This window comes from Chiroxiphia lanceolata, chromosome 23 (genome assembly GCF_009829145.1).
Source record: "Chiroxiphia lanceolata isolate bChiLan1 chromosome 23, bChiLan1.pri, whole genome shotgun sequence".
In the NCBI taxonomy this organism is placed as follows: domain Eukaryota; kingdom Metazoa; phylum Chordata; class Aves; order Passeriformes; family Pipridae; genus Chiroxiphia; species Chiroxiphia lanceolata.
The window spans coordinates 295,775-322,595 of NC_045659.1; the positions used below are offsets into that span (position 1 = coordinate 295,775).

Genomic DNA, 26,821 nt, shown 5'->3' on the forward strand with positions numbered 1-26,821 from the left:
GAGGAGCTTTGGACCAAAGTGCTTCGGGTTCAGGATTGGCAGTGCTGCCATTGGTTTTCTTACCAGAGATGGGAGGTGTAGGAGGATGTAGAGGAGTTGGTGAATCCGGCTCTCCAGGACCTTTGGGTTTTGGAGCTGGAATGATTTTCTTCATCAGAGGGGGCTGTTCAGTGCGGTTGTTCTCTTCACGCTCCTGCCACTGAGCATAATTATGGTCGAGTGACGGGGGCAGCACCGCGTTTGGCAACATACCACTGCTGAGATGGAGCAAGGAGTCAGTGTCACACCCGGCTGCACTGGAGGACCTTGTGCCCTGGCTACCAGGGCCTACCTGACATCTCCCCCTCTAATAACTCATTTAATTACCTACAGGCTGTGACCACTCACATTTTAAGGTTTGTGATATGAGTGTCTGTTTCTTTGGAGGGTAACAGGTGCAGGGGAGCCACCCCAAACAGGGGTGTGAGAAGGAAGAGAGAGAAGGAAGGACAGGACTGACAAGTCAACACACAGTAATACCTAGTTTTAAATAGTTGTAAATAGTTCTAAAAAGTGTCCTGCTTTAGAACAAGGAAGCATGTACAAAACTTGGGAATGGGATTAATGTGTAACTTCCCAGGGAAAAAAAAAAAAAAAAGAAAACCAGAAATCCCAACCCCACAAACAGGCTCTCTCAATACGTTTTGCTTGGACAGCTGGCAAACAGCAGGGTGTCACAGTCGGATACAGAACAGTTACTTACTTGCTTGTTACTTTATTTGGCTCCCAAAATCTGGACTTTTTTACACTGAACCATGGAAAAACACGCTCCATTTGCTAAAGGAAAACAACAAGTCATTAGAAAAGTTAGACAACATACCCAAAAATTCAAAGACATTCAGCCAAGACCTACTGTAAATGCACAACTAGTAACATTTCATTCACATCAACAACTCTGACAATGTATTATTTTATTCCTGGAAAGACCCAAGCAAGGGCAAGTGTGATGGCCCTTTGGACTCCAACAGCAACAAGCAGTGGTAGGATACCAAGCAGATTTCAAAATAACTGTAGCCCATCTCACCCGAATAAAGAAGGACTTGACCATGCTGTTGGCTTTCTTAACCTCCGGCTGCCCACCATCAGAATTAATGGCTGCTTGAATTATCTTCACAATGTCATCACTAAAATCCAACTGTAAGAAACCCACAAAACTTCACATTAACAGGATTGTCTTCTGCACAGCTACACCATCCACTAATCCTTTAGGGCATCAAGTGAGCATCTAGATGACTATCAGATTGGACAAGAGCATGACTTAAAAGCAGAAAGAGAATTTGGCTGTGAAGAATCAAGCAGCCCTCTACATTTGCAAACTGGCTGGCAGAGCTGCTACACTCACAACTGTTCACTTCTTCCTTCTACAAGGAGCTGACTTCTGACCAGTTTTGCATCCACTAAACTGGCTACCTCAGAAGGATTTGGTCAAAATCTGGCACAATCAACATTTGTCAAGCACTTTGCAATATACAGTGTTCCTCAAAGATTACAGATTCTGTAGGGGAAAAAAAGTAAAAGGCTGGTCTCTGCAAAGAGAACTGATTTGTTCAACACTAGCATTTTCTGTAACTGACCCTTGAATAAGTCACCCCTTCACCCATGAATTCCTTCCTTTTCAGCTAACTGACAGCAGCAGAGCTATTGGACCAGGCCTTCAGTCAAAATTTCCACATAAAGGATGACCTGTCCTGTTTCCATCTACATAAACACCTGACTAAGAGCAAATGGGGTCTAACCAAGTATCACTGCTGGTTACAGAGAGCCCTACAACAGCATCAATTACTTGTCTCTGGGCCAACATCAACATCAGTGCCAGCCAGAATTATTTTTAGCAGCACGATAACCTGTTTCCGTGTTCCTGAAGAAAAGGCTTAAGCCTGCTCAGTTATAAACACCACAGGTCATAAAGCAATTCACAGAGTCTATAACATAATAGAGTGGAACATGAAAACTTTGACATACCACAGATGTGTAACTTCCTTGATCCATTTTCTTTTCACTCCTTCCAGATCCAGAGGTTGCTGCTCCTCCTGTTTACTGACTTCTGTTAGGACAGGAGGATCGGGACCCTCAGGAGAGCTTCTGGATGGGATGCTCTCTTCTGTTTCAGGATTTAAATCAGGTGGTTTTGCTGCCTGTGAACACCAGCAATGAGATAGAGGGATGTTGGCTATTGAAATGTAGCTGCTCCTCATGATACACTCCCAAGCACATTTATTGGCCCAGAAATTCTCGGTAATGTGAATGAAAGGAGACCCGAGTTCTGAATTTCTGTCCAAAATGTAGGAACAATGAAAAGCTCTTAAGCAGCTTCCTGCTATCATCTGTAAGGTGCACAGCAGGGCAGAGCCATCAGCTATCAGAATCAAACCCATTGTTCAGAAGTCTTATTTCTGAATGCATATTTCAAGACTAAGATCCTCTTCTTCTGTCAGAAAAACACCTTCACCATCACAGAGCAAAATCCTCCCATTCCTTGAAGAACTTTACCCTATATTTTTTCAGCTTCACAAGTTGTATCATAGATACCCACTTCTTTGCTTCCATAGGAATGAACAAAAGAAAGAAAAAATATAAATAAATCACAGCATGTGTTGTTCCAAATATGATGCAGACACTTCTGCAGGAAGAGGCACAGCAATACCACAGCTCAAGTGAATGCCAGGCACATCACAAGCTGGACTAACACTAAGAGGACAGAAGCTCCAGCTTACCTGGCGATACCGCAGCAGGTGGCTGGTAGTTCTGGAATTCAACAGGGCTGTTAAAACCTGCTTCAGGGAAACCTGCAGCTCCTTTTCCAGTGCCAGACGCCACTCTGCAGGATGCTGGTCTGTGCAGTTAATGCAGGTGTACGCGACACTCTCAGGCAAGTTGGACAGTATCTCATACATTTCATCTGGAGACAAAGAAGATAAGATAACCATCTGAAGTACTTCACTGAACAATGGATACAGGGAAAAGCCCCCTGCCCTGCACTTACTTCCTAACTGAAACACTTTTCAGGTAACAAAAGCCCCTTGTGCAGCTAACTGAGTGACACTGCCTTTGAAGCAAGTCCTGTGCTTTCAGGATGTCATTGGTATTAGCACTGGTTTACCTGTCACCAACTTGACAGGTATTTTTCAGGTAGGTCACAACAAGTGAGGGTGTTAAAGTAACACTCTAGTAGAAAAGTCCAGGACTGGATTGCTCTGATCTAATCACTACCCTGTGTTCTTTAGTACTGATGGGATGAGGATTTCCTTACCAGAAAGGTTTTCACATTTGGAGTGGACCCAGCGGTCGCATTTCCCACACTGCATCATCTTACTCTCATAGTCATCATCATCGTAGCATTTGTCACAGAGAGGGCAAAAATTTCCTGCAAACATAATCAGATTTCATCAGGAGTTTGGACTTCACACACATCTTAAAGGCTGGGTGGTTACTTCCTGGTACACCAAGCAGCTCTGAACACCCTTCCCAGTAAACTGCCAGCACAGTCCCATCTACTGTCAGGAGGCTACAAAAAATAACTTTGAAAGACCACTGCCTACTCTAGAATCCCATGGCTGGGTGCCCATTTTTTGGGCGTGGTAAGACTAACAAAATATTATATGCAAGAGCAAAATGAAAGGAAAAAGATGACACACAGACAAGAAATTATGTGGGACAGTTAAGATTTTCTATCCTGGGATTTTTCCCAAGAATGCCCCTTAGAGGTTCAAAGGCATCATGTACAGCAACTAACACAGGAAACAACCACTTCACAACAGAAATTTTGTTGCTTTTAAGTCCAGAATACTTTAAAATGTCTTTTCCTCAACTGCTACTTGAAATCCTGGGCTAACAGGTGTGTAATAATTCCTTCATATGGCACAGAGTTTACATGCTGAAAGCCCCAAACTCTGACAATAAAGCAGTGGTGACTTCGGTGAGCCACTGCATGCTCTAAGATCCTGGCTTTGACAGGAACTGTTACATGCTCTTTCAGGCTTGACCTTAACCAGCCTGCACTGCTGCCTGGACTGTGCCAAGCTCAGCTGTCATGTTGGCCCTCTGCTCACTCATACTGACACTGACTGATTCAAAACTAAGCAGCTGAGGAGGCTCCTGCTGTAAAGAGTCACAACTTTATGTACCTTTAGCAAAGAGTTTGGCACAATCGTGACACAGGGAGAAGTCATGAGACCACTGTGCATCCCACCCTTTGCCTGGTGTTGTTGATCCACAGCTCTTGCAGCGAACACATTTGGTACATATCTGGAAAAAGAATGCATTTGGCAAGAGTTACGTGCTTTTATCCAGCAGTTCCTGTGCTTTCTGTGCAAACAACACATTTCATAATTTTATTTAACGAGCACTGAGAACTCATCCAACAGAACAAGGAGTTTCAAATGCTGAAATTTTCACCAAAAAGAACACAGCTCACTCCTTTTATGGTAAGATGGTAATAATGCAACAAGAAAAAACATTAAACCAAATTGCAGTATAGTTTTTCTGTCCTTCATATTTGCATTGAAGAAAATATCACCTTTCCCTCACATAAAACAGCATATGTAGTTGTGGCATTTCTTCTGATCTAAAATACAAAGTCTTCTTTTAAAAGTTTACAAACTTTATGTATCGTAGTAGAAAACACCTACAAACTCCTAGTAAGAAACACACTATTGGCACTTGTTTAGAACAAAAGCTTGAAAGATGCAAATTAGGACATTAATCCAAATTGTCTCTCAACACCAATATCAACAGGTTTGTTAACAAGGTAAATGCTTCCATTCTAAAGAGCTTCTTCCACTTTATGGGACTATGATCAAAAGACTTACTATGATCAGAAGACCTACTACAACTAAAAAAAGGTGTAACCTCTTTAAAAACCCTGTTTGTTCAGAACATCTTATCAACCAGCCACCTCGTTATCTGTTTCCAAATGTACCTTCCGATGCAACAGGCACCTTGGCTTGAAAAGCTGAGCAATTGCATCAGAGCTCTGCAGAGCTCTGGCGCATTATGATCAGTCAATAAATGAATTTTCCAAAAAAGAAATTAAAATGCCTCACCCAAACTTTCTTTTTCTTGGTGGGTTTGGTTGGGTAGTTTGGGCCCAGGCACTCAGGGTGATAGCTGTTTCGGCACTTGTTACACTCCAGCAATTGCTACAAGAACAAAGGGAAAAAGTATTGGAACAGAGACCCTGCAAAGGTATGCAAAGTCCTGGACATTTTAATTTTTTATTGAATCCCCCATTTGGGGCACAAGAAAGAAACTCCATTGGAGCAACTCGAGAGGTCTCCTCCCCAGTGCGCAGACTCTGCCCCTCAGCTCTCCTCGCCAAGTTCTGGAGCAAGAGGAGCTCTGGGACCAGTGGGGGTGTTGCTGGGTCTCCCAGCAGTTCTGGGGTACCTTGGTGGCCTGGTGCTGTCTCCCACACACGTGGCAGAACTTGCAGCGACGGCAGCACCAGTTCTCCAGCTGGTCCTCCTGGGGCCGCTCGCTCTCCTCCAGGCAGAACTTGTGGAAGGGCTCACAGCAGACCTGGCAATACACAAACTGCAAGGGAGGGAGAAGCAGGTTTTAGCAATGCAGAAGCTGCTTGAAGCTCCCAAACAAACCCCCTTGTGCTCCAAACTACTTTGAATTCTGCTTTACAACTGACAGAACAAGCATTTCTACTGTCATATTTTAGGAGGGAAACTGAGCGCGTATTTCAGATAAACCCAAATACAGACTGGACACCTCGCAGCCACCAGGAGTCTGGTACCTGCTAACTAAGTGCTCTGAGCATCGACAAAGCCTTGCAGGGTTCTTCAGGATCTCCCTCTCTTGTTCCCTCCCTGTAACACAAGCCAACTGTACCAGAAGACACATTTAGTGCAGAAAGTAGGGACATGCAGAACAAAAAGTATCTTCATTCAGCCCAGGTGGCCATCAGAAAGCTCTTCTAATTTCTCTGTATCCCCTACAAGGCTGGTCATATTGGAAAAACAATCACTCTCGGGGCACGAACACTGTAGGCTCACAGGAGACACGGAAATTGTTTGTTGCCTGGAGCACCCTGACTGAAAACGGGATGGCTCCATGCCCCACTGGGCCTTCATGACCTCAAGTGCACTGATGTCCACATCCAGAACTTAACCCCCTTTTCCCTAGTACTGTCCACTCACCAGAACCCAGACTTTCCTAGAGTTATCACTTTCCCAGGTCAGTTGGTCTGAAGATGCTCAGAAGGCACCTATCTACACCTGGAAATGCATTTAACACATCTCAGTCCAGCTCCTCAGGCAGCACCAGAAGCTTTCCAGTCACGTTTCTGTAACAGTTTGCAGCTCTTTGCAGGTACAGACACACCTGGGAAAGTCATTGCTGCCTAAAGCCCTTTTGCACCATAGGGCAGCCTTTCTTATTTCCAGTTAAAAGAGAGCAAAGCTTCTGCATTACATTAGATGTGAGTTCAAAAATTCAGAGACATGGATGCTCTCAAATATGCTATTCTTCACACTTAATGCACCTCCAAAGTAAGCACTGAAGAAGTTTCTAAACTGATTTTAAATACCTTGCACTTGAGTATCTTGGGACAAATTCTAGCAAGGACAGATTTACATGTATTATTTTAATTTCTTCTGAATTACAGTCATTATAATTTTTATTTATTTTTGTAACAACACTGTGCTGTAACTAAGTCATCAACAGCAGAACACAATGCTTTACCTCCACATGTCCACTGCTGGCACAGAGAAAACACACCACCCTGGGAGTAATAGGTACCGAGGTGACGATGCCTAACCCACCCATCTCCCAAACATTCTCCACTTCACAGTCCTCCTGAAAGTACAAAAGGACACATCACCATGCAGAACAAGGCATATAACATCAGTACAAAGTGCTCATATGATTGCTGTTTTTTTACATTCTGGGCCTGTGATCAAGAAGTCTCAAACTGAAATAATTTCAACGTCTACCTCTACTTTACAGTGTATTTTGGGAGTCACACCTTGGCACTGCTCCTGCTGAGAGCACTCAGTGCCTGCTAGAGCCTTCCTTCTACGGAAAGCAAACCTGAGGAACAAGACAACGCTTTTCACAATTGCACAATTATTACTAAAAATGAAATTTCAGAAGAATTGCACTTTATTTAAGCTCCATATTTGTATAAAACATTTATGAGATCTCACTATAGTCTCCAGTATCAACACTTAGAGATGGACTAAAAAATTATTAGGAAAATATTAATTTTATTATTATTTCAACAGTGTTGTTCAAAAAAGTACATGATTTATCATTTTAAAACCCCAAATAGACCCCAAATATTGTGAATTACAAGTTACTAACATTTTCCCCATATCTTGTTGGCTCAAGTTGTGGTAAGGATTTAAAGTTCCATCTTAATGGAATAATTCTTCATAAACCTCAAATTCTTGCTCATCCTCACACATTGACAGTTAAGGTTTTAAAGGTTTAAGTGTCTCTTCATCCAGTACTCTAATTATAAGGAAAAAAAAAGGCATAACAAGCTTCTAAGAATCAACCAAGTGACTTCATGAGGCTCCTATTTGCAGTTCCCTGGGAAAGGTACCAGACACACAGACTCAGCAGTTACTGCCAGCACTCTCAGGGGACTCTAGTTCCAGTGTCTAGAGCCATGGAACATTCAAATACTTAAAACATTTTGTCCTCTACCTTGAAATCCACTCGGATTCTGTGGACTCCATCTGTAGGCGGCTTTTGCTTGGAACTGCTGCCGTTAGTCAGAGTGCTGAGCAAGTTCAGCGTGCTGCTCTCTGGCTTGCTTAGAGGAGGGGGCTTTTCCTGGTCAAGCAAAGGAGCCTGCATTAATCTCAACCCCGGACATTAGAACTTACCCTGCTGTTATATCCGATGCTGTAGATAATTCACAGACAAACCCCCAAACCAGCACAGAATTAATGAGTGTGTGGAAGCTGCAGGGAAGTGACCATTCCGCAAACCATTCCCTAAGAGCATTCCACATGCAATTACAGTTGTAATTCCATGTACTGCACTTTCCTCTACCATCACGTTGTTCTCTCCCATCAGAGCGTGGGTTGGTCTTTTGCTGCAGCGGGGCAACTCTGGGTGTAATCAGGCCCTATGCACTTCTCCCTCATATTTAAATAAGACAATTATTTTTTTTTCCACGACGGGGCTGTTTCTGAAACAAAGGTAGTTCTGTTTTTTATGGAAAAACTAGCCTCCACCCCCCAATGCACAAGTCTTCGAGATCAAAATAACACCTAAGCCGAATCTTAGGATAGACCAGGTTTTTCTGGTATCCACATCCAGCCAACAAGGAAAAACCTAACATCTTTAAGAACCAAATATAAAAAAGTATCTGCAAAGGGTTACACAAGATGGTTCTACTTTCTAGACAGAGAGAAGTTCCAGGTGCTTGAAATTTTACTGACTGTACAAAAAACAGTATTCACCTTTTCTTTTGGTTTCTGTTTCACAGGGAAAGTTGGACGGGGAGCAATTTTTTTCTGTTTGCTTTGTTCTGTGCCTAGGAAGGGGGGGAAAAATTATGAGTATTTCAAGTAACTAACAGCCACCTGTAGAGAAGAAAAGGGAAAAAAATCAGCTGGGTAACACGCGATGAGTTTTAGACTAGAACTTTTCCACCCTCTTCTGTGGCTGCACCTCACCAACTATGAGCAGTCTCCTGGAGGCATGACTAGCAGAGTTTGCTCTGCTAACAATCTGGAGCACTGTGGGTGCAAAGCCACAGAAATCCCAGAGCTGCCTGGCTAGTCACTGTTCATGCTGCTCTGCACTACATCCAATAGTGGATTATGCTTTTGTGTTAAAAGATTACATCCTCCTGGTTTCACATTCAGACTGGGAAGTTGACAGGCTTAACAATATTGAAAACATACTTCCAGACTGCCACAGCTACATGACTCAGTCCCAACCAGGATGGCCATCTTTCTCCCTGCCCCAACATACTCTGTGGCTCAACAAAACGGAAGCCAGTTCTAAGCAAAATTTTCAAAATAATCTGCTGTACTTTCACCACACCACAAAGCATTTATCATATTTAAAACCCAACAGTTTTTACTGGTATTAATATTGTTACTTAACACGACTCAAACATATTGAGGATAAATAGTCCCATTTACCTATTTCTGGTTGGGGAGTCTGCTTTTTCTTGGGCTCAGAAGTGCTAAGTTTAGGTGCTTCTTTTTTCAAAGGTCCTGAGCTCGGTGGTTGAGAAGGAGGGAGCTGGACTTGCTGGAATGTCTGCTTGCCAGTCTTTCTGGTACCAGATGTAGGAACCGGTTTGGGCTCTGACACAGGAACGGAGGAATTCCCATCCTCATGCTTTTCCTCAACAGGCTTACGGGCAGGCTCACCGCTCTTCTTCCCACCACTGTCTTCTCTTGGTGCGACAGCTTGAGGAGTTTGTTTCTGTCCAGAGTCCAACTGATTTTTTCCAGAATGGCTTTCTTTCTTCTCATTTGTCTTAGATTTCTTCTCTTTCTTTTTTGCAGCTAGGAAGAAGAAGCAGCACAGATAAAGCAAAAAGACAAAACGGTGTGACTTCAAATAATTTGCTGCTTCTTTGAAACAACGATACGGACACTTTGATTCAGAACTTCATCATTCTGTCATATAAAAGAAAAACTGTACTCAAAAAATAAACTAATGCACTTGGCTTGTGCTTCACTCTGTATTCTTATACCTTGGACCCCTATTCTGAGACAGCAGTAAGCAACATCCTCCTGCAGTAGCACAGATTCAGAGCTGCGAGCAGACTTTGTGAGGAAGGAAGGAAAAGGAAGGGAAAGGAATCAAAAGGAAGGAAGCAAAACTACCAGTCCAGTGCTGAGAGACACAGGGGAGTACAAATGCTGTCAGCACCCACATCTCTCCTGCCCCTTTCACCTGTCATCAGTGCAGGCAGAGCAGCTCCTTGTAAAATAACCTTTATAAGCTCAGTGTAGCCACAATAACAGCACAGAGAGCAAAACCTATGAAATGAAAACTTCTCTCTTGTGCTTTAGCCTACCTTTAGCTTGCTTCTGGAGATAAGCTTTTGAAGGCATCCACTGTAGATTTTGACATTTCCTCATTCTAAAAATAAACATCACAAAATCAGAATAAAGATGCAGACATTAAGAGGGCAGTATATAAATACTCAACACGAAGAACTGAAAATAAAATTATCAATATAAGCACTACTTTTGTTCAGACAAAATCAAGTACTCTTGGAGTGTGACTGGTTTAGGAGATCAAGACTTTTGTTAACTTTATTCAACTTTATTCCCTATTTGTCTTACATTTAGCATGTAATGCCTTCTGTATGTTGTGCCAGGCTTTGTTTCTGAGTCTGTTCTTGTAGCAGGGCCTGTGGCTCTGAAACCCAGTCTGAGGTCTGGGCAAAGCTGCTGAGAGCAAGACTTCTTCCAGCCTGCAGAGTACTCTCACACAGCAATTCTCACAGCAAGGCTTTATAAACAGCTCTCATACCACAACAACCTACTGGTGTTGCTTTAGCAGCTGCCCTTTCAGATAGATTATCTAGCCTGGTAAAATCAATTTAATGCAGCAATTTAAAAAAGGTTCAATCTAAGGGATATGTACAAAAAATGACAGGAGATATCAAAGAAGAGTGGTATTTCTTAATGACACCTAGAGACATCTTTGATATACAAGTGTATATAAGCCAGATAAGCATCATCTAGAAAACACAAGCTCTTCATGAATGCAATTTGGAAAATAAGAGAAAAATATTTATGTGTACATTGCCTCCCTTGCAAAATCCCATAACAGAAGCCACTGGTCTCACACCAAACACTTCTCAATGCCAGTTTCGGTCAAACTGGGGAGAATAAACCAGAAGTGACCTCCAGAGAAAGAGCTCATAACAAGCTCACCTTGATTTGGGATCTTGACTCTTAAGCTCTTTATAGTCCCCTGCTTTGATCCAGCCTCAGCCCCAGGCCAAGCTCACTCCAAGCCCATGCTACAGGGCAAATCTGCTGTTCCTGGCCCGGAGTGAGGGTACACTTATCCAGTCAGTGCAGGCATAGTTTCTCACTTACTTGCAGCACTGCTTCTTTATATTGCGCCCACCAAACTTGGGTTTGTCTAGACAGTTAGTGCAGACACCACAGTCCGCTGGAACTTGACAGCCCGAACACGGCCCACAGCGCCTGGAGCGCCGGCCTTTCTTCACCGGAGGTTCTTGCTGTGCCTTGTTTCTTGGTAACCGCTTAATGGGCTTTATTAGGTGGAGCAAGAGGTTCAGCCTCTTCTGAGCCAGCTATCGATGACTTATCTATCAAGAGAACATTTCTAATGTGAATTTGCTGATGTTAAAGAATGTTTCAGGAGTGTCTAATTTAGTCCAAGAAGTCTAAGTTCATGTGCAGAACCACACCAACTGTGTATACACTCGTATGTCAGCGTGTGTATACACAGATGTGTACACGTATATATGCACTCACCCCCCTCTGCAGAACACAAGTTTGGTGCAGAACACATGTATTTGACACAATTCCAGTGGCTGAAAGGATTAACCCTGTTTGAGTGGCACTGCAATAGAGAGCCCCGGAGCTCTAACATATTTTCCCTTGTTAATCACTTGAAGTCCTCATTGTAAGCAGTCAACAGAAGCTGACTTTGTACAAATCCAGACAAAAAACTAGAAATCCCCAACTCACCATCGTTCCCCAGGAAGACAGTATCTTCTCCCGCTCTTCCCACGGTAAGGCACTCAGAGTGGGCATGTCATCAGGAAACACTGCTCGCTTGCGGCCCAGCGCAACAGCTGCTCTCCTGCAAACATGTTTTATTCGTGGTCCTCGGACTGATGTTTCTGATGAATCACTCTCTTGCCCCTAGATTTCAGAACATGACAACAGACAGTATGCCTAAGAAAGGTACCGAAATGAGGCTGAGAAACATGTAATGGAACTTCTAAGCAGAGAGAAACTATACCTTAGCTGCACTTTGTAAGAATCGTGATAAAAACAAAGATTCAGCCTTCCAAGCCTCAGCTATCCAAGGGAGGATAAAAGCAAGAGAACAAGAGGTTTTTACTCAGTTGGAGTTACAAGCTAAGTTTCTGTCTGCTACTGGAAAACCAACTTGCTCATGAAGCCATGTTATCAAGGCACTGACATCACAAACATCAGAGTCCACTGGATTTGGACCGGCACTCAGTGCTGACTGATCCAGCAGAAGGCAGACGTAAATGAGGCTGTTTGAGAGCTTTGCAGATGCTGGTGTTCAGATGAGGGTTTCGTTTACTAGGTGCTAAACAAATGCAGCATTTTAGTGCATTTTCCTGTGTTTTGAATCATAAGATTCTGGAATATTCCCCACCAAAAGAACTACCCCAAACAAGCAACTGTGAGGGCCTGGGCTTCTGCTACACCAGGTCAGACATACAGAAGTAAACACTTCTTCATTTTGGAGACACCAGTTGGAGATTTTCTATTTGAAATATGTGCTAGTGATTTTCAACACTAATGATGTTAGAAAAAGTTTAAATAAAAAGTATTCCCTGAAAGTGTATCTCACCTCCCTTTCTGGTAGGTAAAGAGGACTGCAGAAAAGGGTGGGTTTGGTGTGGGGGAGAGGGAAAAGAGGAAAATGGTAGGAAGCAGTCCCCCAAATCAGAGGTGAAATCCCAATGGATTTTTTTCCCTCTCATAAGTGACAGAGATCACTGTGCAAGTTAAAAAACAAGAAGAGACTAAGGGAACAACTTGCTCTTCAGAAGCCAGCCTTACACTCAAGGAGGGTCCCACAAGAAATGTCAGGGCCAAGAGAGACACTGCATTTTGCTGGAACTGCACTTTTCAGAGACAGTACTACTCCAGACCATCACTTTGCTTAGATTTATTCAGAGAGAACCCAATAAGCAGCTATGCCATACTGGTCTCTAAAACACACCACATGCTCCCCCCTGAGCTCCCTACACAGCAGCTCCCTCTTCCCTCAGCTTCTGCCCTAGGGCTCCTTGTTGTCTAATCATTTGCCATCTGTTGCACTAACAGCTTGCTTTGCTTGGCACATTAATTCTTCTCACTCAGGATACAAAAGCTACTGTGACTTTCAGAGCAAGTTCAAAGTAAGATGCACTCTAGCAAAAAATTCAACTTGGAAAAAGGAATACCTGTGCTTTTGGCTGATCTGCTTGTTTGAGGGACTTGCTCTTCTCAATCTTGTACAGCTGGGCTTTTGCCTTTTTCAGAAGACTGGCCACCCTCTTGTCAGTCATTGGCAGTTTGTCTGCTTGAGCCAACATAGAGCTGATGGAGGAAGCGGAATGTTTAACAGTGCTTGACGAAGGAGCAGAAAGAGCCAGAGCTTTTTCCTTCTCCAGAGATGGCACAGCGGGGCTGACGTCCAGGTCTGATTGTCTAAGCCCCCTCTACCTTTCTTGGACGTTTTGGTTTTGACAGCTGCTGTATCTACCAGAGCAGCAGCAGAAACATCTGCTGTGGGATCTACTGCTGTAGACTTCTTCTTCCGCCCCAGCAGTTTTTTTGGCAGACGATGATGCCGCAACATCTTCGCTGACAACTTTTTCTTTGGGCATTTTACCTACAGGAAACAAAGCAGAGCTACTCTGAATTTCTGACCCTTTCTCCTTTTCTCTTCCTTGACTCCCCGTTTGTTCTCCTTTTTCCCTCTCTCTGTCTTCTCTCTGCTCTTGTCCTTCTCCAGGCTTTGTCAGCATCTTTATCTTTGGAGAGTTCCTCTGCTGCCCTGTCCTTGTTTCTGCCTCTCTCTGTCTGGGGACTCGATGTAGGAACCAAGGGAAGAGAGGATTAGGGCTACTGGATGAGAAAGGCTCTGCTGGAGCGCTCGTCTGCTTCCTCGGGTCTCTGGCTTCTTTCTGCTGATTCCCCAGACTGTGATAGGGAATGAGAGGAAAGTAAAAGTGGAATTTAAGGCACTAGTGGCGAGAGAACTAACTGAAATGCTAGTTAAGGAGGAAGAGACCGAAGACTGTGGGGTGAGAGTTGTCAGGTCAGAGGTCCTAAGCCTCCCGCTCCTTGTCCTCATGGAGTGTGAAGGAGATCTGGGTTCTGATCGGATGGGGCTGAACGCTTTCCTCTTCCGCCTCCGAGAGGACACACCCGCAGCAGAGGTCCCTGTAGCGGCGCGACCGACTGATGAGGGCAGAGTTACTGACTCGAAGATCCGGGAGTGGGCCTCGCTCGGCGTGAACCGGGGTGCTCGCAGCAGAGGACTTCTCTTGTGCATGTCAAACCTGGCTCCAGAGTGAAGCGAAAACAGGCGTGTGGGAGCCGTGGCACCTGGTGTTGAGAAGCCAGATGCAAAGCCAACGTCCTCCGGTGTCAGCGGCGGGGGTCTGAAGTTATCAAATATTGGTTTGCGAATAAGACCCTCTTTGGCATATTTTGCTGATGAGAAGTACTGTGGCTCTGACCTGGAATGTTTCAGGGAGGTCCACCTAAACGTCGGCTCTCGCAGAATTGACTTTCGTTTCTCTTGCATGGGCGCAGCAGAAGCAGGAAGAAAGGGGGAGGCTAATGGTATGGTTGGAGGCATTAGCCAAGGGGTATGGTCCGAGATGCTGGAAGCAGGCTGCAGTGGTGGCGGAGGAGTGAGCAAAGGGGGAGGAGGAGAGGAGGAAGATTGCTGCTGCGGCACACTTGGTAAGGTCGACAGCTTTTTTGCAGTCCTCTGGCCAAAACTTCTTTCTGTTATCGAAAACCTTCTGTTTCGCCTATCACCGTTATCATTTTCAGGGGACTGAGAAACAGCAGTGGAGTGTGAACTTCTGGAGTATTGCTTCGCTCCTCAGAAAGTGTCTGCATCTCCTCGGAAGCCTGGGAGTCCGTAGATGTATCCACGCTGGGGCTGCTGGACCGTGAGGAGTCCGAAGACATCTGAGACGAATGCTGAGAAGCAGCACTGGACTTTTCACTGGAGCCACAAGATGTAGCACTGAACCTGCTGTTTGGTGTGGATTCTAGTCTGGATATTTTAATAGGAGGATCGTAGTCTTCATCCTCAATAAACCGTTTGGGTGTTTTGATAATCCGTGAAGAGATCGCACTCACAACTGGCATGATGAACTGTCGGATATTTTTGAGCTGGGTTCTCCCCTTCCTGCCCTGCAGTTTGGCTGCTTCTTTCTCAATCTTTTTTTGTGCTCCTTTTTAGCCCTCTGCAAGAGTTGCTTAGCAATTGTGGCATCTGTCCTTTTGGTGGAAGGTATAATCCTAACGGGTTTAATCCTGCGCGGGGCTCTGTCTGACAGCAGTCTTCTCTTCCTTTGTGAGAGGTGGTGTGCCATCCTTTTCTTTGCGAATCCTCTGAGGCTTCTCCAGCTGTGAGTTTATGACCAAAGTTGAGGAAGTCTTTACCCGTTCAGAGGACGGTGGCCTGCCTCTCCTGCGCACGATCTGAACGCTCTTCCTCCCAATCTGAAGTTTTGCCCCAGGCTTGAATTTAGATTTCAGTGGGGAGAGTTTACTAGTTCTTAATTTCTTGATTTTAGCTGCTTGCTGAAATGTAGTGGATGGTGACCTTTTGATTTTTTTCAGACTCTCTTTTCTTCTTTGCTGCCCTTTTGAATGTCTGATGTGTCCTTCTCTTGTGATAATTTGAATTTCACACTTGTAAGTGTTGGAGGTCTTCCTCGTCTTTTTTCCCCACTCTTTGACTCCTTCTTCTTTACTTTCTCCATGGATGTGGTTTCAGACTTGCTCGAAGGGGAACACACCGACGAAGAGTCTGACAGTACAGCTGAACTTCGGTCAGAACTGCTCCGGGCCTCCCACGAGGTTTCCGTGGACTAGATTTGACTGAGAGGGAAGTAGAGAATGCAGAGTACATATTAAATTTCTCTGAGTGTGGGATCAGCATTACCCAGGTCACACAAGTATTTACTCAGTATCAGTCACACTGCCTGCACAAGTTGCCAAAACATTTCAGATAATCAACAAACAGAAATACCATTTTATCACTACATGTAGAGAGTACCTTTCCAACAAACCTCTTCTCCCACATAAGATATCATGGAGATAACATTTTAAAAATGCAAGCTTGCCTTTTCCCAACAACTAGATATGCAATGGCACAAACCCAGTACCAACCTCATGATGGCAGGGGCAATCATTCTCAAGGGCACATGCCAACCTTTTAAAACACATTAAAAGATTTTTTTTAAGCAGATCATAGCTGGTTGAAAAAAAAAAAAATCCTTCTTCTCTAGTACCAGTCAAACCTCTGACATGAGGTTTCAAATACTGGTTCATCAGTATAACTCTTTTTCTCAAGTTTCTCTGTTCCTTTACAGATCAGACATACAGAGTCCAACACTAACTGCGTTAAATCCAGAGACTGGGGTGGCTTTTATGGTGAATGAGATTTGATGGAACAAACAGAAGAAGCTCAGCAAAGCCATCACAAAGGAAAACAGAAAGTCAACACCCAATCCTGCAACTTGAACTTACCTGTGGGGGACCTGGTGGGACTTCGTACTTTGACTTCTTCATCTGAACCAAAACCTAAAAACTGTTCATCCTGCAATGAGAAAGCGGATGGAAGTTGAGGACATGGATGATAACATTACGAAGAACTTCCCTGTGATCAAAGCACAAAAGGATTCTAGAGGATTTCCTTCCCCAAAGAAGATACTGGCATTTGTTCTTCTAACAACAACTGCTAAAAAAGGAAAACCAACTTTTATATACACATACACAGCAGCTACAGTTTACAGCTATGGAACAATCAAAAGAGTTACGGTGAAACAAAGGACAAATATACACAGAAAAAACCTTAATGCATAAAATCTGCTGCTCCTATCAACCACAAAGCTCTGCTCCTGTAAGCTATTATTCAAACCACCCTAAAGACATACTTCAGCAAAAGAAGTGTTTCCGTGTTTATTATTCTAGTACAACATAGCTCAACTTCCTGCTAACTCATGTATAGCCTCTCTTTTTACTTCACTTCAGATTTGATCTTAGGAGAGATGAAAACATGACTTATGCTGTGAAGCTCTTCCCTCTGACAGAGGTATGAGCCTCCCTGTCTACATAGGGCAGGTGCATCAGGGAGTCTCAAAGGTCAATCCCTTTCATCTGCCACCTAAATGTGTAGTGACACTTTTTTTTTTTGTATGTCGTTTACACCTTTCCTATTTTCACCTCAAGTATTTATGTTGGCTCTTCCCTTCAGAGCACTGTGTGATGTGGCCGCATGCTGAGCTTTGAGAAGGGCAGGCACTGTGAGAACAGCATCCTGGAAGTGAAAAGGGGCAACATTGTGAAGGGTGAAGGTGAACTGTGCAAAGAAGTAACATTGTTCCCTCATGTTCTGCCTCCTGTTTTTTACATGGAATTTCTACTTCATCTACTTCCAGGACAGACCAATAAAGAGCACCTGAGTTACTGAAACCACAGTCTGGTTTTAAAGAAATTGAACCACACACACTGAGACCCACACCTGTGTCTATAGGAGAGTTGTGATGTGATTGAAAAGCAGCGGAGGCTTTAGATCAAACTATTTCTCAAAGTTTTCTGCCTGGTTTCTGTCTGATGAGCTCCAGTATAAACAATTCAAATACACTAAGTGTTCTGACCAGGCAACCATCCAGGTTCTCAATGCAGATAACTGCTCTGGCCAGTCAAATACAACACGTACCCCCTCGGGCTGCAGTTAATCACTGGAAGCCATCATCTGCACACGCTGCTGAAGGAGGGGGTGGCCCTGCCCCTCCTCACATCCCTGCTGCCTATCTGCTCTCTGCACTTGCAGCAGCGATGCCAAGGAACCGGAAAAAAGCAATGATACAGCAACATAGAAGAAACAAAATTACGCCAAAAGGCATTGCTTCTGCCTGAGGCACCGGGCATCACGCAGAACCCCTGAAGGACATTTCCCGAAAGGGAGAAGCTACCGCTTCCCAACTTCCATCCTGCAGCAATGCAAGCGGAGCGAGAGCAGCTGCGGGAGCACGGCTGCCCGCTCCCAACACTGCGGATCGGCGGCCGTCACGCCTGCCTGCCGCTCCCGAGCACGTGGGCTCGCTGCAGGATGTAAACACTGCTGCTGTGCTGCTGCCTGCGTGGGCGCAGGCAGGGAAAGGGTCCCAGCCCCGACAAAGGGAGAGGCTGCCAGCGGAGACAGGTGCGGGCTGAATGCTCTCAACGCTGAGAAGGCAAGCAGAGAAATAACAAGCACTCTAAGAACAGTCAGGTTTGGAAATGCAAAGGGAGCAGCCGCTCACCCCGTGCAATTTCCTGACTTGCACCGGCCTCCAAGTTCCTGTGGCTGCCATGGATCTTTTCTTCATCTTGTTATTCTGGGTCCTACAGTCATTATTTATTTTATCTGTGACTTCTAAATCAGTACTTGCCACGTTTTGACAATTGCCAGTCATAATCCACAGACTAGAACTGGCATTATTTTCAAACTGAGCCCTGTTACCTTACTTTTCCAATGGGATACATTAATTCTGGCCTGATAATCTGGGAATGATAATTTTTTCCCCATGGCCTATCAAGCAGCCACCAGAACTGTCTACAGCAAAAAGGCTTCCTCCACAAAACAATCACTTTGGCTTCATTTACAACCACAAGTAGCACCAAAACATCACCTGAGTTATCTGGTTCAGTGACATTCATGAGTGTATAGATGACCTCTAAGTGGTCACTGTCACTACCTGAGAAAGCAGCCTTGTGACCTGTCAGAGACCAAGAAAGCCACTAAGTACCACTATGTGTTTGCCAAGCTAACCCATCCAGTTGGCCATCACATGTCCAAAATGCAGCTTTGAGGCAACAAGGTAGGAACAGCTTCCCTCTATTTTTTTAGAAGTGACTATAAAGCATGACAGATGGAGAGTGATTAAAAAACATAATGATTTTGAACATGACCTCATTTACCTGAAAAAAGGATAACGCAGTACAAAAAATTATTATATATAAGGACATGGGAAGGTGTGCCTCGTGCAACACATGAAGCCTAACTAGGTATGCACAGGACAATCTCTCTGGGCAGCAAAGCTTACATGTACATCTCTGACTCAAACATTACATTATCCCACCTGGGTTCAACCTCAGAGTTGTGAGCAGATGAAGAAAGGCTTTTCCCCAGCTACTAAGAACAGAGAAGTTGCAAGCAAATGTCTATCACAACACTTTTGAGTAAAATTACTTTTCAAAGAATTTTCCAAGTAAAGATCTTGGAGGAAAATCCACCTTCAAACGAGAAACTACTCTACAGGTACTGACTGAAGTTCCGACCTCTGTCTGAGGAATAACAGTATAACACATACTACTACAGATCTGTGAAGTTGCACAGGACTGTCACCAGCATTAAGCCAGCAATGCAGCTGCTCCAATCAGCACCTGAAAGGTTTATTTAATTTTACAATAGATTCACCTGACCTATACTTCTCTTCCCATTCCTCATCCTGGGTTTGGCCCCAATTAGGCAGCACCTCACCTTCTTGTAAAGGGATAAGTTATTTTTAGAAGCTCATTCAGATGCCTGCTTAGTAACTACAGCACAGTATCTACCAGACTCAGCAGAGTAAACACCCTTGGAAGTTGGCAATTAGAGACAAACACTGAGTGCACTCTGTGCTGGTGTTGGGAGAGGAGTGGAGTCACCTGGGAGTTCAGGGACATGCTTCCCAAGCCACAGCTTGTGATGCAACTTCAATAATAAGCAGCAGAGCACCTGGGGTGACCATTATGCATGGACTCAGATGAGGGTCCACTCATCCTTTCATTGTTTAATTCAACAAAAGCTCAGACCAAGAGTGATGCCCAGACTTGGCTGGGGCTTCCCCTCAGAGCAGCAACAACCTACAGACCACATCCTGAGAGCACAGGAGAACTCCTGGCTGGGTCACCCCCACATGACAACCCCCAAACTACAATGCTGCAGCTACACCCTTGGGAATCATGCACAGCAATAACACCGTGATTAGGACTGCAGCTTCTGGAGCCCTTGGATGACACCTAATTTAGAATTTGAAAGTGCATGTTGCTCTTTACAGGGCTGAGGCTCAGAGAGCACCTGTTCTGACAGTATTACTGAGCGTACAGATCTGTCTTGCCAGCTTGCTAGAAGGAAAATGAAAATATTCAGTGTTAGGAAGTAACAGTACAGCCAGTCTCACTCTCTAGTCAAGCTGCAAGCAGGAGACCAGACTAACTTACACCAGCAGCCCACTAACAACACAACTGGTCCTTACTTTCCATAGAGTCCAGGTTCCATCCTGGATGAGAAATTCTGAATTATGCTCCTCTGAACACAGAGAAATGCTTATTAGAGCACCTGAAAGACTCTCATGCTGGTCACAACAAGCTTTCAAGGAAGAGGGTCAGTCAAACCATTACCTAGAAAGATTCAGCTTGGAGATGGTGAGAGAAAAGCCTAGAGCTGCTGTACTGATGCATTAAAAAAAGTCTTTTGTAGTAGCAAACTCATCTTTCGCTCCTAAAGAAATATATTTCCTAAAGAAATATTATTTAAGTCAAACTATGCTTCAGCTCAGCTCCGGGGGAACAGTAAACCCCTCTCTGGGAGTTCTGTGCTATCCCTGAAAAGTGAAGAACCACTGACCCCAGGAGTCACCCAGTCTCTTCCCTTGTTTCCTCCAATGAGATGCTGGTAAAACCTGCGGTTCAGGCTCCTATGCCAACAGAGAAAGCAGGTAGTGAAACACTGTTGCGAGTCTGTCCCGGGAGCTTTCCAGCTGAAGGAAGTGCAATGCTGAAAAGCCCCTGGAACAAACTGGTCAGTGCATTGCTGCTGCTCTGAAGCTGCCCTACCTGCCCACCACTCCTGCCAATGGGACCAGCCACACCACCTTCCACTCCAAAACGGCTTCCCAAATTCCTAACAAACTTCCCCAAACTGGTCCTCTGAGGGTTTGGGGCACTGCACAACGCTGACCAACCCACACAAATGGGAACATCACCAGGATGCTTTAAACATACTTTTATTTACACACATCTGACAAAGGAGCACTGGAGTCTTCAGGAAGGGGACAATGCATGAAGGAGCCTCTATCTCTCAGGCCTGCATCTCCCTCACCATGTGCATGTACAGTGACCATGGTACCAGTGGCAGGCAGGGCTCTACACCTCCATCTCACACATTAAACACTTGGGCAGTTTTACAGCAACTGATCAACATAACACTAGGAGAGGAAATTCTGAGACAAACAGAATTTTAATACCCATGGAGGAAAGAAATTCGTACTTCCAGCTCAGGCGTGACTGTGGTGGCAGCATGGAAGCTGCTCCTTCCGCCCAGCACATGGATCTAGTGCCATTTGCAAAAAAACCAGCCATCAGCAAACATCCACAACTGGTAGAAGACTGTGCCCACGTATAATTACAATAGTGCTACCAGAGGCACCACCATCACCACCACATCCCACTGCAAACCTTGGGCACCTGCAACTTTCAGCCAATGCAAATTTTACTTCAGGGATGTGCAGGAAGCTCCGAACTGACAGAAAGACCAGATATTTAACAACTACATTTATGCTTCTTTTATACCAAATACTGACATAACGAATCAAGAAAACACAACCCAGTTTTCCTTATTCCTACAGCACCACTCACTCAGAGCTGAAGGGCCAGTGCACAGTACAAACCCTGCTGTTCAAGCAGTTACAGCTTCACTGTGCAAAAAGTCCCGCTGGCAACTCTTGTGGTGCTAAAATCAAGTATCAGAATGTCGCTCCTTTAACACGAGCTGGTTTCAAGATAACTCAGCACAACACTGAGCTACAGCAGAAGACAAGAATTTGTACAAAGTGACCTGAACCTGGGGAGAATGCCCTGACATCCCAGAATTCAGGTACCTTTTAAACAAGAAATAAAGTCTGCTATGTACCATAAAATGGCTAAGGAGACAAGGGAAAGACTGAGCGTAATACTTGTTCTGGACTTCAACATTTTTCCTGCATCAAACTTGTTGTACATGAAAAGATAACAGAGTATTTCCTCTGATCCCCACCAGCTCCTGACCTCCAAGCAATTGCTCCAAGTTTATTCCTGATGCAGAATGCCAACCCAGTTGAAGACTGTAACTAGCCTGGTTCAGGTAAGACCCTCAACCTTGTGGAAGTGAACAGTGTGAGCACCAGGCAGTTATTGAAAGGGCACGGTGAGCCCTACTACAAAGGGGACTCCTGAAAGCCCCCTTCTAGTAGAACATCTCCACCCAGAGCAGGTACCACATGGGTTCCCACACTGCACACAGCCGCCCTGTCCTCTAGAGAGACCACTGGTGGCACCCACGTGCTGATTTCCTACATGTGCCAGAGCTCTTTTCACAACCCTACTCCCACCCCCACGGAGAACTTGTACTGCAGGGCAGAAAAGCTTGTGCTACAGCTTCTGGTGACCAGCAGCATCTGTGTGTTCTTCACCAGGACCACGATAAGTGCAGAGAAACTCATTGGCCAGGAGAACTACATCCTTCAATGCAAAAATGCTTTGTTTCTTGAGTATCACCAAAAGAGAGGAACCAACTGAGTTAATCTGAATATTTGTGAGGGTCTGCTCTCTTGAGTACACCCCAGAGCACCAGCACATGCTGTAAATCCAGAGTGAGGGAAAGCACCTGGGGTCTGCCCCTGCCTGGCTCACAAGGGGTCAGGTAAAGCTCAACCTACAGACACCAAGCCACAAAGCAACGTTTATCATTACTTTCCACTGTATGCAATGTTATTAGACAGAAGTTTTTACGAGTTAAATAAAAAAGTAAGAAGTAGTTTTTAAGATCCAAGAGACCCTGTGCTCAACAGCTGCCACGCCTAGAATGCATCCAAGCTATTTTATTTAATGCAAAAATGCCCTAAAGGCCAAACTCACAAATATATCTCAAATATGTTTTGGAGCTTTTTGAAATGCAAAAATAAACTTTAAGACAATTGAAATTAAACAAACAAACCACAGACCAATGTCATCTCAGAAAAAAAAAGAAACAAAGCAACTTGCCTTCCCCCACATGAAAACCTCCCCGGTTGTTAAGTCTGTGGTCAGCCTGGTTAGCCAGATCTCAGTCATTTCTGCCCCTGAACTAGTGCTGGTGAGATATTAACTGCTTCCCAGAGGACTTGGTGAACTCCATTGAGCCATGTCTACTTCAAACAGCAACACGGACAATTATCCCAAAGCACAGCCCATGAGGTGCCGGTGTTAATGAGAGGGCAGTGCGAGCCACACCCCAAAGTCCGTGCAGGTGAGGGGACTGTCCCCACGCTCAGCTCTGCCCGTGCAAACACAACCCTGTCCCTCCCGCACCACGGGAGCTGCTGCTCTGCAGCCCAGGAATTCCTCCAGCTCAGCCGCGAGCGAAGAGCTCCACTTCATGGCACCCAACAGAAAACGCCAAAATGAAGCCGGAAAGACACGGGAAAACCCTATTTTCATGTGTCTTTTAATAAACTCTGCTTCGGCCAGCGATGGAAAAGGAAAGCAACTGCTCTTTAAATGGACAAAATACAGACAAAGATATGCTCACCCACCCTGCAACTGACACCCTGCCTGGAGAAGAAGAGACAGGACTGACCCTTCAAAACCCCACAGACCCCTCCTGCTACAAAGGACCCAGGGAATTCACTTGCCGGCGCAAGGACGCAGCCAACGAGCGATGCAAAACATCGCTGCAGCTCGTAGTAAGTAACACACCCCCATCATGTCTTCCCTGTTCTGTCAATAGATGGGTTGTTGTCAGACTCCCGCTCCGGCTGCCTTAGCAAGGCTTAAAAAAAATAAAAATGAAGGCAGGAAGAAGAGCAACTCAGAAAAAAAAAAAAAAGAAAAAAGATAAAAAAGGAGAGCCAGGGCTCCGGTGCCAGCAAACGGCCTCGCACCGGGCCCGCCGCCCCGGGCTCCGCCTGGGCATCCACGGCAGCGAAAGGGAGGAGGAGGAAGAGGAGGAGGAAGAGGAGGAGGAGGAGAGCCGGTGCGCGGCGCCCACCGCCGGGCCCGCAGGAGGGGCTGACAGCGCGGCCCTCCGAGCGGTCGAGCCCGAGGAAGGACGCGTCACCCCGCCGAGCATCCTCCGCACGGGGAGACCCGCGGCCCCATCCATCCTACCTCGCTCCCGGCGGCGGGATGCGCGCTCCGCATCCCATCCCATCCCGCCCCGCCGCGGGAGCGGCGGGAGGCGGATAATGGAGGCGGCGGCGGGGAGGACGCACCGGCGGCAAGTCGCGTGCGCGGGGAGGGACCGCGGGGGCGGCGGGACCAGGAGCGGGACTGGCACCGACCCCCGCCCGCCAGGTCCCGCCGCCCCCCCCGCGGGGCGCGCCCTTTGTGCGGGGCGCGGGAGGTGTGTCCGGCGGCGGGCGGGCTGTGCGGGCAGGGCTGGGTGGGTGTGCCCGGGTGTGCTCGGGCCGCCGCCGCCGCCGGGGATGCTGCGCCCGGGACCCGCCCGCCCGCCGCGCCCCCCCCGCCCCCGCCCCCGCCCCGCCGACCCTCTCACCTCTCCGCTGCCCGCCTCGGCCCCGCAGGCCGCGCGGAACCGCCGCAGGTTGATGCCGATGGCGGCCGAGACCTGGAGCGCCGCGTCGAAGCCAGGACCGGCCGCGGCCGCGGGGCCCGGCGCTGCCCCGCCTCCGCCGCTTCCCGCCGCCCCGCCGGAGCACGGGCCGCCGCGCTCACCCTCGCCCGCCGCCGCCGGCGCCGCCGCGGGCTCGGCGGGCCGCAGGCTGTGCACGGCCGGCACCCGCAGGCGGGACCCCCCCGGGCCGCGGCGGCCCCAGCCGCCGCTGCCGGGCCGGGCGGGGAAGCGCCACCGACCGCTGTGCGCCATCTTTACTGAGAGGCGACGAGCCAGAGAGCGGGGCCGGGCCGCGCCCCGCGCCCTGCATATCGCCTCGCCGGCCCGCGGAGGCGCTGCATAACGGCGGGCGCAATGCAGATTGCGGGGCTCCGCCATCCCGCCGCCCGAGCACCTGAATAAGCCATGCCCGACCAGTGCGAACCCAGCATAACGCTGGGCGATATACAGGGCCCCGGGCCCGAGCCACAGCGCGGCCCTCCGTCCTGGATAGCGCAGCCTGCGGCCGCCGCGACCCCTCATAGCTCGCAGGAACATGCAGGCGCGGGGCTTCTCGTGGGCGAACCCCGGAACCTGCCTGCCGTATAACCACGCCGCAAGAAGCCGGCATAACCCCCTCGGCGATGCCGAGCGGGGGCGCGAGCCGCCGGCGCCCGGGACAGCGTATACAACATAGGCGGCTCCGCCTGCCCCCTGTATAGCGCCGGGCCGTATGCGGGGCGCGGGGCGGCGCGGGGCGCGTCCCCGGGCCGGCATGGCATCGCCCGCAGGCCCCGCGCCGCCGGGACCCACCGGAGCCCGCCCGGGGCATCGCGGCGGCCCGAGCCCGGGAGGAGCCGCTCCCTGCGAGGGCATCGCGGCCCCGCGCTGTGGGACCGCGGGCGAGAGGCTCCGCCCCCCCCTCCCGGCCCCGGCCGTGCCCTACCTGCGGCCCCGCGCCCGGCCGGTGCTGCGTCCCGCCGGGTGCCAGCCCCGGGAGGGAGGTGACGGCGATGGCACCGGGCTGGCAGCCCCTCCTGTACAGCAATGCGCGAACAGGGGTAACATCCAGCAACTGCCCGCTGTATTCCCTGAAAACAGCGCTGCAAACGCACGGATCGGGTGTAAAACCCTCTGCTTGGGAACATAAAATACCCATTTTCCTTGGAAGTCCGTCAGATGAGGGCAGGGAGGGACCGAGGACGGGAGGGAGGCTGTTTGTCTCTGGCAGAGGCAGGACACCCAGCAGGTATAAAGACCCCTCCAGGGCTGCTGCTGTCAGGCCGTGCCAGGCAGTTGTGGTGCCCTGGCCAGGCTGGTGGGAGAAGGGAGCGCAGAACCCAGGCTGGACAGGGGCTGGAAGCACAGGTCCTGTTGCTGCTGCTGTTGCAGACTCCCTTGTGGAAGCCTGGGGAGTTCATTGAGCCTCAGTTTTCCCATCTACAGCACGGAGATGACCTATAACTGGTTATGACTCAGAGCTGGGACAGGAACCCTTCTTTTTAACAAAAAAAACCCCAAAAAAAACAAAACCAAAAACAAAGCTAAAGCTTTCCATTCATTGATTCTACACCAACCTCCTGGTCACCTAAAGAATGTCAGATCACCTGCACTCCCTCTCAGCAGGGCACAAGGCTTCTTCCTCCTAGAATGAAGTGCTGAGAAGGTCGGTTCTGCTGTAGGGAGAGCAGTAAATGACATGTTCCTGGCACAGTCACCCTAGAGACATCAGGGTCACTGGTGTGCACAGCAAAAGGCCTAGAGGAGCCAAGGAGCAGCTGAGATGATAGCATCAACAAAGAGCAGTACTGACTAGAAACCATCTCCCAAGACAATAAAATCAGTGAGGTCCCATCCAAACCATCTGCTGGCTTCAGAGAACTACAAATTACTTTCTGAAATGTGTTATAGTACAGGTGACTCACCAGGCTTTGTACAGACCTCTACAAGAGCTGGCTGACAATGAGCAAGGTAGTGAAACCCTGGGCAGCTCAATCTCCGGCTGGTGGGGAGCTGAGGTGACACATGCAGCAAAGCTCTGCTCACCTTCACAGGCTTCCACTCCACCAGTCAGATCCCAGACCAGCAGAGCCCCCTGTAACCATGCTACACTCCCTCTGGAATAAGCCACGGAGATTGCTTTTGATAGCTAAAAAGCACAGGCATTTCTCCTCGGTTCCCACTACTAATGGGAAGTACATTCAGGAAAAAATGGAACATTTTCTTTTGCCCTCTCCATTTGAATTTGAGGTCTCAGGCTTCCCCCAGCATCACA

The 26,821-nt window shown here is 47.3% G+C and overlaps 1 protein-coding gene across 1 annotated transcript in view; it reads right to left on the reverse strand.

The window, feature by feature from the left end:
• The window catches only part of KMT2A (lysine methyltransferase 2A), a 41,159-nt gene extending 16,340 nt beyond the window's left edge, over positions 1-24,819 (reverse strand). Inside the window, 34 exon segments of the mRNA XM_032709668.1 lie at positions 64-257; positions 743-816; positions 1,064-1,174; positions 2,002-2,033; positions 2,036-2,174; positions 2,754-2,938; positions 3,290-3,403; positions 4,164-4,284; positions 5,082-5,177; positions 5,425-5,571; positions 6,730-6,843; positions 7,699-7,827; positions 8,463-8,536; positions 9,153-9,524; positions 10,043-10,107; positions 11,079-11,263; positions 11,265-11,314; positions 11,700-11,711; positions 11,714-11,876; positions 13,160-13,404; positions 13,407-13,515; positions 13,517-13,626; positions 13,629-13,715; positions 13,718-13,796; positions 13,799-13,870; positions 13,872-13,920; positions 13,922-14,780; positions 14,783-15,181; positions 15,184-15,265; positions 15,267-15,577; positions 15,580-15,792; positions 15,795-15,827; positions 16,479-16,548; positions 24,490-24,819. Coding sequence (XP_032565559.1) covers positions 64-257; positions 743-816; positions 1,064-1,174; positions 2,002-2,033; positions 2,036-2,174; positions 2,754-2,938; positions 3,290-3,403; positions 4,164-4,284; positions 5,082-5,177; positions 5,425-5,571; positions 6,730-6,843; positions 7,699-7,827; positions 8,463-8,536; positions 9,153-9,524; positions 10,043-10,107; positions 11,079-11,263; positions 11,265-11,314; positions 11,700-11,711; positions 11,714-11,876; positions 13,160-13,404; positions 13,407-13,515; positions 13,517-13,626; positions 13,629-13,715; positions 13,718-13,796; positions 13,799-13,870; positions 13,872-13,920; positions 13,922-14,780; positions 14,783-15,181; positions 15,184-15,265; positions 15,267-15,577; positions 15,580-15,792; positions 15,795-15,827; positions 16,479-16,548; positions 24,490-24,819 — 5,425 coding nt within the window.
• Between the last annotated feature and the right edge of the window lie 2,002 nt (positions 24,820-26,821).